Consider the following 12,968-nt stretch of genomic DNA (forward strand, 5'->3'; position numbering starts at 1 on the left):
AGCACAGACAGTGATTAAACACTTCTAGGAAGAGCTATTATGTTACAAGGAGAGAGGGGGTGGTGTGGTTTGGCTAGGGAATCAACTCCTGGAATGCTCATATTCCTTAGAAAGTTCAAAGGCATATTGCTAGTGAATAAAAAAATCATTTATGGAAAACACCTGCAAGTGAGCATTTAAAATACTTGATTTTGCTGTGCTTTTGCATACAAGTTATTGGTAGGGTCACCACTTCCTGCCCAGCCTATAGACAAATGACAGCCGGGCGATGGCTTTCCCATCCTGACTGGACATCATATGACATCCTGTCAGAAAGCGCCAATCACTCTGCTGCAGGACCGCGCAGTGGCGTGATCTGGCGACTCATCAGAGTGCCGTCTCGATGCTGGTACCATATGACAGCCGTGACAAATCACAGCAGGTCACATGACAGTTGTACGCAATGGATGGCTTTATGCCATCCATTGTGTATAATTGTGCTGCTAGCTGATTGGTCGATTTGATCACATGGTACAGACAGGGCCATTCACAGCCCATCTATACCATGTGATTAGTTTTGACCAATCGCAGCTAATCACAACAAAACAGCCTGAATGATTTGGTTTCATTCAGTAAAATGCTTGCTTATAGCAATGTAATTCACTGCTATAAGCAAACATAATGTGTAAAAACATTTTTTTATTTTTTTTTATTACATTTTTTTATTTTTTGCTAATCATATTTACCTTGGTGGATGGAGCATCAGACCAATGCTGCAGCTGTCCCCTGCCGTCTCTGCACTGAGAACCGAGCCACCGAACATCGCCGATGGCGCGGTTCTCACTCATCCCCAAGCAGAATTCAGCATCGCTCCTGGTTTGCTTCTCCACGCTCATTGGAGCGATGAGCTGTGGAGGGGCGAGGAGACTGCCATCAATCAAGGCAGCTGGTGGATTCAGACTTGGAAGTCGGGATGACGCGCTTCCTCGACTGATAGCAGTGACGTCAGTGGAGAGCGGACTTCAGAAGTCCAGCCTAAAAAGCTCAGGCTGGACTTCTCCTTTACAGAAATCCTGTCACAATACACAGCTACAGTAATGTATTTCAAGAAAGCTTCACCTTTTATTAGTGAAAAGCAGTCCTTGAGTTTAAGGTTAAAGCTACTTTCACACTGAGCAGCGGTCACGTTGGCGGTAAAGCACTGCTAGTTTTAGCGGCGATTTACCGTCGATTTAGCTTTGCTTTTCGGTCGCTAGTGGGCTGTTTTTAACCCCCGCAAGCGACCGAAGAAAGGCTTAAAAGCGCCCGTGTTAAGGGCACTTCCAAATCGATTTTCACGCGCTTTGGAAGCGCTGCCCATTCATTCCAATGGGCATGGGCGGTTTAGGAGTGCTGTATACACTAGACATGTACACTGAATCTTGGAAGATTCAACACTCAACAAGGCCAGGTACAGAGTGGACAGAGATTTTGTTAATGATTCTTGAGCTAAGCATTCCTAGATGGGGTCCATAGATGGGAACTCGGGCTGAGCAGCATGTCTTAATTGCATGTATCTGAAATACATCCAGTCAGGTAAGTTTAAATTAGCCTTGAGATCCTGGAAGGGGCGCAGGGCCCCTACCAAGAACACATCCCCAATAGTTTTAATGCCGTATCAGGCTCACACCTGGGGGTCAGGGATAGAGCGGAACTGCAGAAGACAGGGGTTCCCCCACAGCGGGGTAAAGGGAGACCATCGATTTGGTCAGCCAAACCTACGCCTGGCCACCCCCCAAACCCTCAAGGTCATTCTAGTAGGAAGGTCAGCATAGGCCCGACAGCCCCTATATATCAGGTTTCCCAACTCCCGGAGTGATCCAAGAACCAAAGCCTCCAGACATATGGCTGCATTAGCCCTAGAGAGCACAAACCACCACCGAACTGTGACCAAAATGGCCGCCCAATAGTAGGTTCAGAAGTCTGGTAAGGCCAGCCCCCCGCATCGCACCAGGAGAGTAGATTTAGCTAATCTAGGGAGAGCACCCCCCAAATAAATGTCCCAATACACCTATCAATGTCCGAGCAGAAGGATCTGGGTTTCCAGGTTGGGCAATTACGGAACATGTTCAAGAGTTTTGGAAGGAACACCATTTTTTGAGTAAATTAATACGACCCAACAGATTCAGCGGTAACGAAGTCCAGGACTTGCACTTGGAGCAAAGCTGAGACAATACCAGTGCCAAATTAAGGTTAAAAAAACTGGTCAGTTCCCTCCGAACCTAGACACCCAGATACCGAAACTGATCAGCCCAGAGTAATGGGACATTTGGAGCAAGCGCTCTAGCTTGGGGATCTAAGGGAAAGAGCGTTGACTTAGCCCAGTTAATTTGAATGCTCGAGAACCTACCAAATTCATTAAAGATATCCAACGTGGCCTTTAGAGACTCGTCGGCATCCTGGAGATATAACAGTGCGCCATCAGCATATAGTGAGATTTTTTTACTCCAGGGATCCCACCCTCAATCCCTTGACCCGGTCAGAGCTTCAAATTAATATAGCCAAGGGCTAGGGCAAAAAGAGCAGGGGGCATCCCTGACACGTGCCTCTCTGCAGTGGGAGAGATGCGGATAGGCTGTCGTTAGTCCGAATTCGGGCTTTGGGTGCACTATATAACATACGCAACCACTGGAGAAACCTGGGGCCAAAACCGAATTTATGTAATGTCTCCCATAGGAAGTTCCACATGACCGAGTCGAACGCCTTTTCGGCATCCAGGGAGGCAATAACCCTATGTCCACTGTTAGTATGGGATACTGAGAGGTTGAGAAAGAGGCGTCGGAGGTTGATGTCAGTGCCCTTCATGGGCATAAACCCGGTATGATCAACATGGATTAGCTCCTCTAATACCCCCGACAGCCGATTAGCCAGAATCTTAGCCAAAATCTTGGCATCAACGTTTATGAGGAATATTGGCCTATAGGAGGAGCAGTCCTCAGGGTCCTTGCCCGGTTTGAGCACCAACACCCACCCCGCCTCGGACAAAGATTCAGGTAGAACACCTAGGGAGAAAAATTGGTCAAAAAGAGAAACCAGTCTAGGGGCAAGCAGCTCCTGATAATGGGAATAGAATTCAGTCGGGAGGCCATCCATCCCAGGAGTCTTCCCAGCCTGGAGTTGCGAAAAAGCGATCTGTATCTCCTCCAGAATGATAGCAGACTCCAGTCCCTCACTCATCACTGGGTCAAGGGTAGGGAGGGCAACGTTACCTAGGAAAGTAGCCAATTCATCCAAAGTGTAGTCCACTCTAGAGGAGTACAGAGCCCTGTAAAAGTGAAAGAACCTCTCATTTATGCTGCTAGGCGATCTCAGCACTTCCCCACTAGAGTCCTTTATCCCACTAATGTGGGTGACCGTGAATTGCCCTCTAGCTAACCAAGCCAGCAATCGACCGTTCTTGTTGCCATATTCAAAAACCCGATGAGCAGTGTTCAAAAGGGATTTCTGCGTCATTTCAACCCTAAGTAGTAAGACCTCTCTCAGGGCGAATTGCCAAGCCCCATAAGTGCCATAATCAGGGTTGGCTACGTAAGCAGCCTCCCTCTGTCTGGCCACCTCCTCCAACCCCTCTAGAGATGTTCCGCAGCGATACGGGAGATATACTCTCGCCTGGACCAGGCCTTAAAGGCATCCCACTGTATCGGGGGAGTGTTGGTCTCGGCGTTGGTCAACCAGTACTAGCAGATACCCTCCTGAAGAGCCTCCTGAACCTTCTCATTTTCAATCCAGTATCTGGACAGCCTCCACAGCCTTTCCCCCGGAGGGCCCAGGGACAACTTCAGCAGTACGGGAGCATGGTCCGAAATGCCTCTCGGTAAGTTATCCACCGCAGAGACCTTCCGGAGCAAGGAGTGGGAGGCATAAATTAGGTTGATACGGGAGAGAGTATGGAAGCCTACAGCAGGGGGGTTCTGTTCCATCACAGGACCAACCTCTTCCAGCCCACCAAGCCACTTCAGAACTGTCATCTTGTGTGAGAAATCAAACCATACCAGAAAGGAACATAGCATTTAAACTGTGCATTAATGAAAATAAAATAAAAACCCAACATATAATTCAACATATACTGTAACATCCTGCCAGCAACGGCTAGCAGCCCATTCCCCCCATCCCGCAAGAGCCACCTAAAGTGAGACTGCATTAGACCCAAATAACCTGCCTGAGGGCAACAAATAACTGGGAGACGTGTATCAGAGGTAGAAATGTAGGAATCTCAGCATAGTCTATCACCTGGAACCAATAAAGGGAAAACAATCATAAAAGTTCCATTGGAGATGCTGTAATGTAATGTCATTGGAGCCGGGTGCTTGGTAATCACCTGGGCTATGCCAGGGGCACATAACTTATTCCAACAGAGACCAACAGGACTGTAAACCTCACAGACGAGCACCCGTGCCATTCAAGGGTCAGCCGACCCCAGCTATGCTACACCAAGCATGCGGCCACTGCCATAGGGATAACTATAGCAAAGAAAACCAGCCAGGAAGAATCCCTGAGTGGCAGTAAGGATTATCATGGGTGCAAAAAAAATGTGCTTCATCTCAGAGGGGGCAAAGTCTCCAACCAGTCAGCGGCATCCCTTGGAAACGTAAAAAAGCGGATTTTCTCCTCATCTACCACTCTCAGCTTACCTGGGAAAAGCACACTATACTTGATACCTATGGTGCGTAAGGCTGCTTTAACAGAATCAAAGGACCGGCGGAGCTTCTGGGTTTCTACGTAGAAATCCGGGAACAGCATTATGCGGTTGTTCTGAAACACCAGCTCTCCCGCCGCTCTAAGCAACTCATCCCGGTCTCTAAAGTTGAGAAGGCGCAGAATGAATGTGCGAGGGGGCCCCCCTGCGGGCCTGGCTGCTGTGGCATACAGTGGGCCCTCTCAACCATGAAGTAAGGAGATAGCTGAGCCGCTGGCAACAGGATCTGAACAGCTCTTCTGTAAACACAGTGGGGTTCTTACTCTCCGCTCCCTCTACCAGATCAACGATGCGGAGGTTAATCCGTCTGCAGCAGTTCTCGGCGTCCTTGGCACGGTGTTCCAGCACCTTGACCCTGGAGTGCAGGTATCGGAGCGCACCTAAGTTGTCCGCCACACTGTCCTTAAGCGGGTCGACCCGTGTCTCAGCAGCAGACAGGCAGGAGCTGACTTTGTCCAGGTCAAGTCGGACGAGTCCCACATCTAGCTAGACCGCCTCAATTTTAGTGGTGAGGGTTGCCTGGCAGGCCGCAACGGCCACCTGGCAGGTAGCTATGGCCATGATGACCTCCGGGATGCCTGGGGTGGATGCATCAGATCCCTCTCCATCTGGGATGCCATGTTGCCACGTGGTGCCTGGCTGCCTCCCCGCCGATTCTCAGGGCTGGTTTTAGCTGTTATTTCTGGGGGAAAACTGAGCTTTTTTTCCTCCCCTGCCTTGCCCAGCGTGTTTAGGAGGTATCCACCAGCAATCAGCTCAGGAACAGGCTCAAAAACACCCAGCCAGGATAGCAATATTAGTTTCCCTGCAGCAGAGCTCCGGAATAGACGGCTGGTCACTCCGCCATCTTGGACACCCCCCCGCCTATTCATTTTTAATGAGTTGCCTAATGATCCAATGCACTTCAATGTATGAAAATAAGTTGCTACTGTGCAGCACACTTAAAGTGTCAGAGGCCAAACATGAGGCCCTCTATAGATTTCAAATTGACCCCCACTGGACATTGCAGTCAATGCAGGGTTCTTCAGTCTGATTTGTGGTCAAATTTGCTAGAAATAAAACAACCTATCAATACAGGAATTACAGAGGACCTGAACTGTGGGAGATGTGACCAAAAAAGCAGGTGGAGGACAAATGGCTAGTCACCAGCATTGCCTTTGGGTTCTGTGAATTTAATCTTTTTCCCATTACTGACATACCACGTCGTGTTCTGCATTATGCCTCTGTGTAAAGGAGGCCATCTTGACAAAGGGCAGAAATTTGCTTCCTCAAATGAGACCTCACTGATGACTGGTGATCTGGTGACTGGTAGGGAATATTTAGGAAGCAGTAGGAGAGATGGTGGAAACACAGATCTACATAATGCATGAAGCAGAAATATCCTTGCACTGCAGGTCCCCAGGTATAGCTTTCTCTCCAGTAAGGAGGACAATGTACAGCACAGGTGTGACATCACCAAATCTCACTTTAAAAATGGTGAGACTAGCAGTCAGAGACAGCAGTGCACTAGATGATCTAACACTACAGATATACAGGATAAAGACTTAGCGTCTAGGCACAGGAAGCGCACTGGAAGAAACAGGAAGACAGGAAAAATCCAGGCAAATGGCAGATTTTTCAGGGTACTACTTAGGCAAAATTAACATTTCTAGATACAGTAAAACCTTGGTTTGGGAGTAACTTGGTATGAGAGCGTTTTGCAAGATAAGCAAAATTTTTAAATAAATTTTGATTTGATATACAAGTAGGCATGTACTGGCCATTGGAACTACCAGGAGTTTCCTGGTGGGCCGATGGCTCAGTGGGGCGGTTTCAGTGACAGCGGACCACCGCCCCCTCCGCTCCTCTGTCCCCTCCCCAGCACTCACCTCCTCTACCTGCCTAGTTATGCAGTGCGACTGAATAATTACATGATTCTCAGCAGTCGGCACTGAGAAGCTCTGTCCGGCCGGCAAGGGAGAGACCTGTCTCCTTCCAAAGTGGGCCGGTCTGGATGAAGTCCAGGGCCAAATTTTTGTCCCAGTCCAGCTCTGTATACAAGCGATGTCTTGATATACAAGTAGCGTCATGTCACAACTGAGTATAAAAGGGAAGAGAGGCGCCTCTAAGTTGAGCAATATGCTTACATTTAATGAGGGTTCCACCTTTAGCAACTCACATGGTTGATGATTAAAACAGACACATCTAAGTATGCAGGCATTCTGGGTAAAGCTGTCCACATAGACCATCCTCAGCACCGCCATCGAAGTCATCCCTTCCACGCTGCGCTCCACAAGCGGTTCAAGCCACACTTTCAGATCGCTCTACTGCAGGGTAGTCTTTCCGGTCAAGATTGCAGACTGACAGCGATGAGAGCCGGCGGTGCGGGGGATGGTCTATGTGGACAGCTTTACTCTGGATGCCTGCATACTCAGATGTGCCTCTTTTAATCATCAACCATGTGAGTTGATAAATGTTGTACCTTCACTAAATGTAACCATATTGCTACAGTTAGAGGTGCCTCTCTTCTCTTTCATACTCTGTAGCTCCTGCTGGATTTTGCTTCTAATCCCATTGTTGAGGCTTCCATTTGTGGATGGACACTTTATGTTTACACAACCTATCACATTGCTATAATCTTTTTATATGGACTATAAACTGAAGACTTTATGAATAAATGGTTGTGGAACGAATCATTTGAGTTTCCATTATTTCTTATCGGGAAATTCACTTTGATATACAAGTGCTTTGGATTACAAGCATGTTTCTGGAACTAATTATGCACGCAAACCAAGAATTTACTGTACTCCATAAGACAGCACTATTCATTTTTTGAGTTCAGGTTCACTTTAGGATACTATTTTAAGGCTGGTATACAAAGTGCTCTAACCTGGCCTATAATTCACCTGTGAACCAGAAAAAGTACATTACCGTGTATCTTTGATGTTGTCCTTTGATCTTACGTCTGCTTAATCAGTCTAATGTAATCCAGGACACTTAATTTACTTATTGAGAACGTTGTTTAAAACCATTCCTGTAGATCTATTTTAGTGGCTTACAGTGCTATTATGCGCAAACAAAATTTTTTGCTTGGGTCTGTTAAATACCAGAAAATTAAGCTGTATAAAGTCTTGGATTATCCTTCTCTAAATTTTGGATGATTATTATTAGTATTATTAATAAGGATTTTTATAGTACCATAAGGAAGCTATAGCTAAAATACTGTCAACATTCAAGCATACACTAGGAATGAGGACGTAGCCAAAAAGAGTTTACAATGTAAAAGGAAAATGTTTAAACACTTTCTCTGCCTTATACATTTTTCTACCTGATTTGACTCGTCCTGTTGACGAACCTGGATCTGACAACCCCAGTTGCATGGGTCAAGTTCAATATTACATATGTTTTTATGACATCCGGAATTAGATACGGAGTTCCACCTGCATCCCTGAATGCACTGTTTTGCTGTTTACTTCATCCCTGTGTCTGGTGGCTACTACCTCATGGCCTTTACATGTGTCCTTAAGGATTTCTAGTGCTGACAGAATACTTTCAGGGCGGCTGCCTGGGAACTCTGTTCTAACCAAGGTCCTGCTCCAATTCTTGACCTGTCTTGGCCCAGTGAACCTGGCTGGGCTCATATTAGTTTCTCCTTGCATATTTTTATATTGTTGATACATCCTGGCTGACATTCCCCTGGTGTCATGGAATATATGGGGTGTCTGCGACCCTCTGAAGAGGACCATGATCTTCTCCTGTATAAAGCGATTCCAGCCTGCAGTAGTGTGTTTCCAGGAAACCCACCTTACTTCTGACTCAGTGTCATGCCTTAATTACTCATGGTTACTGGGGAGCTATCACTCCACCTATACAAGCTATTCGCGTGGGGTCAGTGTCCTGATACACAGGGCCCTGGCCTTTCGGGAATTGAGTTCTATGGTGGACTCTGACGGTCATTTTATCTTTCTGTACTGTGAACTGTTTGCTGTTTGCTGTGCTAGCTTTTATATCCCTTTTCGGAGGCAGTGATAAGGGAGCTGCTGTCGTACCTGGCTGACAAACCAGATATCCCAGTATTTCTTCTTGGAGATTTGAATTGCTTTCTAGACCCATTTTTAGATAGACACCCGCCTGCTCTCCGGCCTAGTGGGGGCAGAATGACAGCCTTGGGCAAAATACTCTCCGCGGGGATGATCTGACCATTCCCCTCTTGTGGTTTGGCTTCAGGCCCGTCACTTCCCAGAGCCCCATGGAAATTGAATTCCTTTTGGCTACAATTATTTCCTTCTCATAAGCATATCGACGCCCAGATAAAGAAGGTGAAGGCTTTTTAAGGCATATTTAAGGGGAATCTTTAAAGCAGAAATTAACGCAATTAAAAAAGATCCTCCTCTGAGTTTGTCCTACAGGTTGAAAGCCAGGTGCAACAGTTGGAACTACAATATATCTCTACTTCACTCGACTCCGCAAGGGAGGCGTGGATGTCGGCCCAGGATTCTCTAGATCGGTTGAAAATCTCCACTGCAGAACGTAAGCATTTTTTTTCTAAAATGGCATTTTATGAAGGGAGAGAAGACAGGGCGTTTGCTTGCTAGAACAGCTCGATCCTACCAGTCCTCCTCCGCCATAGGGGCCATACGTGCCTCTGATGGTCATACAGTGAATTGCCTGAACTTATCACTAAGGAGCTGACTTCATTTTTTGCCACCCTAAACCAATCACGGAGTCAATACTCCATGGAGGAACTAGACGTGTATTTGTGTACTCTAGTGCTGCCCACATTGACAAACTGTCAGCGGTCTAAACTGGACTCCCCATTAACCTTAGATGAGGTGCAAAAGGTGGTTGCCTCGTTTCCTGTGTCCAGGGCTCCTGGGGATGATGGTATTCCAATACGTGGAGTGCCTGGAAACAGTTCACCCTGTCTGTGGAGGGGTTGGCCCTCCTTGGACAGTAGAGCCATACATGAACAATACCCCCTATATGCCTTGGCTATCCAGAACCAACGAAACCCAGTCCCCCTCTCTTCCCTTCTACACCCCCTCCCGCTGTTTACTCCCTCCGCTTTTCCCTATCCCTCCCCCTCTTTTCTTCCCTCTCTTCCTTCTCTGTTTCACACTCATTTTTAGTTCTATTTTTATCAACTGATTGGAAATAGGAAAAAAGGAACGAGTAATGTCAGGTCTGCTATTTGAATTCCTTTTATGTACCTCCTCTAGAAGACAACATGTGGCGGAGCCGGTCTGGGATTGGCTTCATAGGTGACTTTACTGATCGGTGCCGATATATACTAGATGAATGAGGTTATATTTCAGTTGTAATTTGTATATTATATTTTCTTTTTGCTGTATTGACCTGATTTCGCCCGTTGGGGGTGTTGATGAAAATTATATTTGAAAAAAAAAAGAAAATTTAACCTCCCCTCCCATATGCAATTTTATTATTTTCAAGTACAGCACACGGTTAGGGCTCAGGGTGATGAGACTACTTGGACCTTATTGCAAACTCCTATTTTCACACTGATCTCCTTAGTAGAGCATGTTAAAGGTCTTATTTCTCAGTGCTACCATATGTTATTGGGTGATTATCTTGATAGCTATCCCACCAAGGCTTGAGAGAGATGGGAGGGGGACGTTGGATCACTACCTGGTGATCAGTGGGGAGATGGGCTGCAGGGGGTGGTATCTAGCTCCCGAATCTCGTCATAAAAACTATCCCAGTTATACATAGTTTTGAGAGCCCATCTCACACCCCACAAATTGCATAACTTTGGCTTAATAGCTGACCCCCCCGTGTTATAGATGTAAACGAGAAAGGGGTGACCTCATCCACCCTCTCTGGAGATGCCCTAAATTACACAGTTATTGGACAGCTGTCTTGGGTACCCTTAATAGGGTATTCCAATCCTCTGTCCTGCTAGACCCCAAATACTGTTTGTTAGGTATGTTAAGCGATCTTATAACGGTGGAGCCCACGAGAGTGGCGATCAATCGCACCCTCTTTCAAGCTCATAAAGTACTGCTTTTGCTCTGGAAATACCAAGACCCCCCCTTCACATAAAATGTGGGTAACACACATGGGCCACACCCTTATTTTTAATAAAATATGTGTACCAACACAGGGGATGCTCACGAAACTTTGAAAGGCTATGGGCACCATGGCTGGATACCATGGACTTTGCCCGCGTGAACTCGTTCAGATGCGGCTTGTGCAATGTCCAAACAGAGCAGCCTAGTTTCGGTTAGGTATGCCGCATAACGCATTGGAGGATGTGTGTACTTAATATGTGGTACATTCTGTATGTCAACATTTAGGATGTATATATATGTGCTCTAATCATATGTGTCTACAAGTGAATCACCCTCCTGGTAACCTGAATGTAATCCATGGATGACAAACACTGGTATATGTCTATCTCTGTATCTGATATTGTTTGCCTTTAGTACAATAAAGAACCTGTTTGATAAAAAAAAAAAGGAAAGTAATTTGCTGATCTGAACTGAAAGGTTATTTGCACTTATACTGTACATCATATATATTATATATTATCTAAAAAATGGAAAGCACATTAAATGAAAATATGCTATATTCTATCAGGTCAATACAGTAATTGCTGCAAACTTGTACCTGTTACATAATTACCAAAATTGTTTAGAATCCAACCCAATGATACTGCTCAAAGGTTCCTCACTGCTGCTCTCACAATCAGTGGGTCTACACCAAGCAAAAGATCTTGCCTTGTATTTATTGAACTCATTAAATCCATGCTACGACATGATTATAAGGCATTCAGTAAACTTTATTCATTCCAATTTATGGATATGCAGCCAAACACCTCAAGATCTTTTACATTTCACACTGTACTAGGAGGACCTAATTATAGAGTCTCTACAATTAAGCCCTAGTACAGGATGACACTAAACAGCTCAAGATGTCTGATGATGTCCCCTACTGGGATAATGTTTACTGAACACCTGTGTCATAGATAAAAAGTGATGGATAAAAATGTGATGGATAAAAATGGATTAGAGACTGGCATGAAAATTGCCTGTATTCACCAAAGCTGAAGTGGCATCTTACCTGCGGTATCTGGCTTGGTGGCTTGGAGATGCATGTACCCGCTCTCCTTAAAGATGTGCCCAACCACCTTCTTCATAAAGGGGAACATTTTGCTCACTTCCAGGTCATTGAAGCCAAATAGCCCTGGGAAATACTGGCCGAGCAAAATGGAGAGGAACACCACTGGCTTAAAGTTGGACACAAATACCATGTTGAGGTGCAGACCCTTAACATTGCTGAAAGAGATTAAACAGATCTATAATATATACATATATACACACACAGCCATTAATGTCTAAACTGCTGGCAATAAAAGTGAGTACACCCCTAAGTGAAATTGGGCCCAATTAGCCATTTTCCCTCCTCGATGTTATGTGACTCGTTAGTGTTACAAGGTCTAAAGTGTGAATGGGGAGCAGGTGTCTTAAATTTGGTGTTATCGCTTTCACTCTCTTATACTGGTCACTAGGGATGAGCCCGACGTTCGAGTCGAACGTAAGTTCGACTCCAACATTGGGTGTTCGCCTGTTCCCCAAAAGCCCTGCCTCTACCAAGGTGGCCAACACCACAAAGAGACATTGCAGAACAAGGCAGTGCAGGGAGGCCACTGGCAAAACTGGTGACTAGTCTTTTGCCTCTGCTTGAATTTTTTTTTTTTTTTTAGGCACGGTTTTTCTAGTATAGGTCCCCTTTATAACTATACTAGTGATTAGGGCTGGGGAAAAAATTGATTTAAATCTTGAATCGAGTTGAGAGGTCAAATCGATTCAAAATTTAAGCAAATCGTTTTTTTTCAGATTTTTTTTTTCACCACGCCGGTCCTGATGCGCTGCAGGCATGAGTTTTTAGGCGAGGCCGCGGCTTGGGCCGGACGCCGCGGCCTCGCCTAAAAACTCATGCCCGCAGCGCCTCAGGACCGGCGCTGAGTAATAAGAAAGTCCCAATGTAGAGTAATGGTGATGATTAATAGGCTGCTCCTTGTCCTAAAGAACCGTGAAGATCGGACTTCATGTTTGTGAACGAGCAGAGCGCAAAGTGCCAAAAATTGGCAAAGAGACATGGACTTCAAACAACCTCCTTTATTGTATACATTAAAAACAAGCTGCAGTTTCACAGATCAAAAGTTGACCCCTTCATCAAGTTTTTCTCAAGCGAAAATATAGTGAGATCACCTAAAAAGGCTGCCAAAACAATGGTCTCTATACAGTACAATTGC

General features: G+C 45.8%; 1 protein-coding gene across 2 annotated transcripts in view; it reads right to left on the reverse strand.

Annotated features, from left to right (window-relative positions):
* EPHX1 (epoxide hydrolase 1) overlaps positions 1-12,968 on the reverse strand; it is a 104,312-nt gene that overhangs the window by 19,445 nt on the left and 71,899 nt on the right. For both annotated transcript variants that reach the window (XM_073628317.1, XM_073628318.1), the window contains one exon: positions 11,774-11,988. In XM_073628317.1, the coding sequence (XP_073484418.1) occupies positions 11,774-11,988 (215 nt within the window). The remainder of the gene's footprint in view (positions 1-11,773; positions 11,989-12,968) is intronic.

Source organism: Aquarana catesbeiana, linkage group LG04 (assembly GCF_042186555.1).
Source record: "Aquarana catesbeiana isolate 2022-GZ linkage group LG04, ASM4218655v1, whole genome shotgun sequence".
Lineage (NCBI taxonomy): Eukaryota > Metazoa > Chordata > Amphibia > Anura > Ranidae > Aquarana > Aquarana catesbeiana.